The sequence below is a fragment of the Fopius arisanus genome, unplaced genomic scaffold (assembly GCF_000806365.1).
Source record: "Fopius arisanus strain USDA-PBARC FA_bdor unplaced genomic scaffold, ASM80636v1 scaffold00100, whole genome shotgun sequence".
Taxonomy (NCBI): Eukaryota; Metazoa; Arthropoda; class Insecta; order Hymenoptera; family Braconidae; genus Fopius; species Fopius arisanus.
The window spans coordinates 35,543-36,574 of NW_011887839.1; the positions used below are offsets into that span (position 1 = coordinate 35,543).

The 1,032-nt window shown below is 36.5% G+C and overlaps 1 protein-coding gene across 1 annotated transcript in view; it reads left to right on the forward strand.

The window, feature by feature from the left end:
• Nucleotides 1-1,032, forward strand: part of kat80 (katanin 80) — an 11,757-nt gene that overhangs the window by 6,999 nt on the left and 3,726 nt on the right. The window contains 1 exon segment of the mRNA XM_011312332.1: nt 242-321. Coding sequence (XP_011310634.1) covers nt 242-321 — 80 coding nt within the window.

A 1,032-nucleotide genomic window follows, 5' to 3' on the forward strand; every position in this document is an offset into this window, starting at 1 on the left:
AATTTTCAAGGCTGACAAGCGAAAATTTCAACCACTTCATTAAATTAATTTGTTTACATTACTTTCATCTGTTATTTTTTTTTTATCTGACCTTTTGTATTGTTCGCAGTCACAAGCTGTTGCCCCAGAATTTAACAGACACTCCCCCTCGTCATTTGACTCATGAAATTGCCTGAAATGCTCGAAAAAATACTTATAATTTCTTTTTCAACTGAGAAAAGGTAAAGCGACGTTTAATCACCTCGGGGATGTCAGTCGAGGTGCATCCGGTTAATTTTGAAGTCAGCCAGCCTGAAAATTAGCCCTCTTACCGTACCGAGCGTCAATCATGACAGAACCCCCGTAAAATGGGAATTTTACTAATTACCAACTGGTTAACAGCTGCTATGCCGCTTTTTTTTAAATAGTTTATTACGATTTTATTGTTGGTAGAATGGTAGAATCGGGGAATTAGTCTGGAATAAATCGGACGGGTTGATTAGTATGTCAACATTTGAATGGGACATTTTGGGCGTATTTGAGTTTGCATAACTACTCGACGTTTTTACGGCTCGTTTGCTACGCCAACTACGACGGCTTCTGCATGACCCAAATCCGTGAGAAAAAAAAACCAGTGACAATGATGATGAATAAATTCAAGACCCGGTGTACAATGTGGGGTACTATTTCGGGGTGCTTCGTGACCAATTTCCCATTACCCTCACTTTTCTGCCATTCTGGAGTTCATTTTTTACCAATCTAGACTATAAAAATCAATAAAAATGAGAAAGCTGATTATTTCCGAATTTTCTGATGAATCAATATTGCTGCGTAAACTGTGAAGGATGAATCAATAATTTTCCCACCACACGGAGGGAAAAATTCAGTAAGAATTACCTTTTAGGTAATTAAAATAAAAACCGCTGGATAATTTTTCTGGAGTCATGGGCAAATTTTTATTATTCAATTAGTAACGATTATTTAGCTGTTTGGAGAAAATTATCCAGATGTTAGGAATATTTTTTGGAAAAGTTTAACTTTTACTGAACGGCA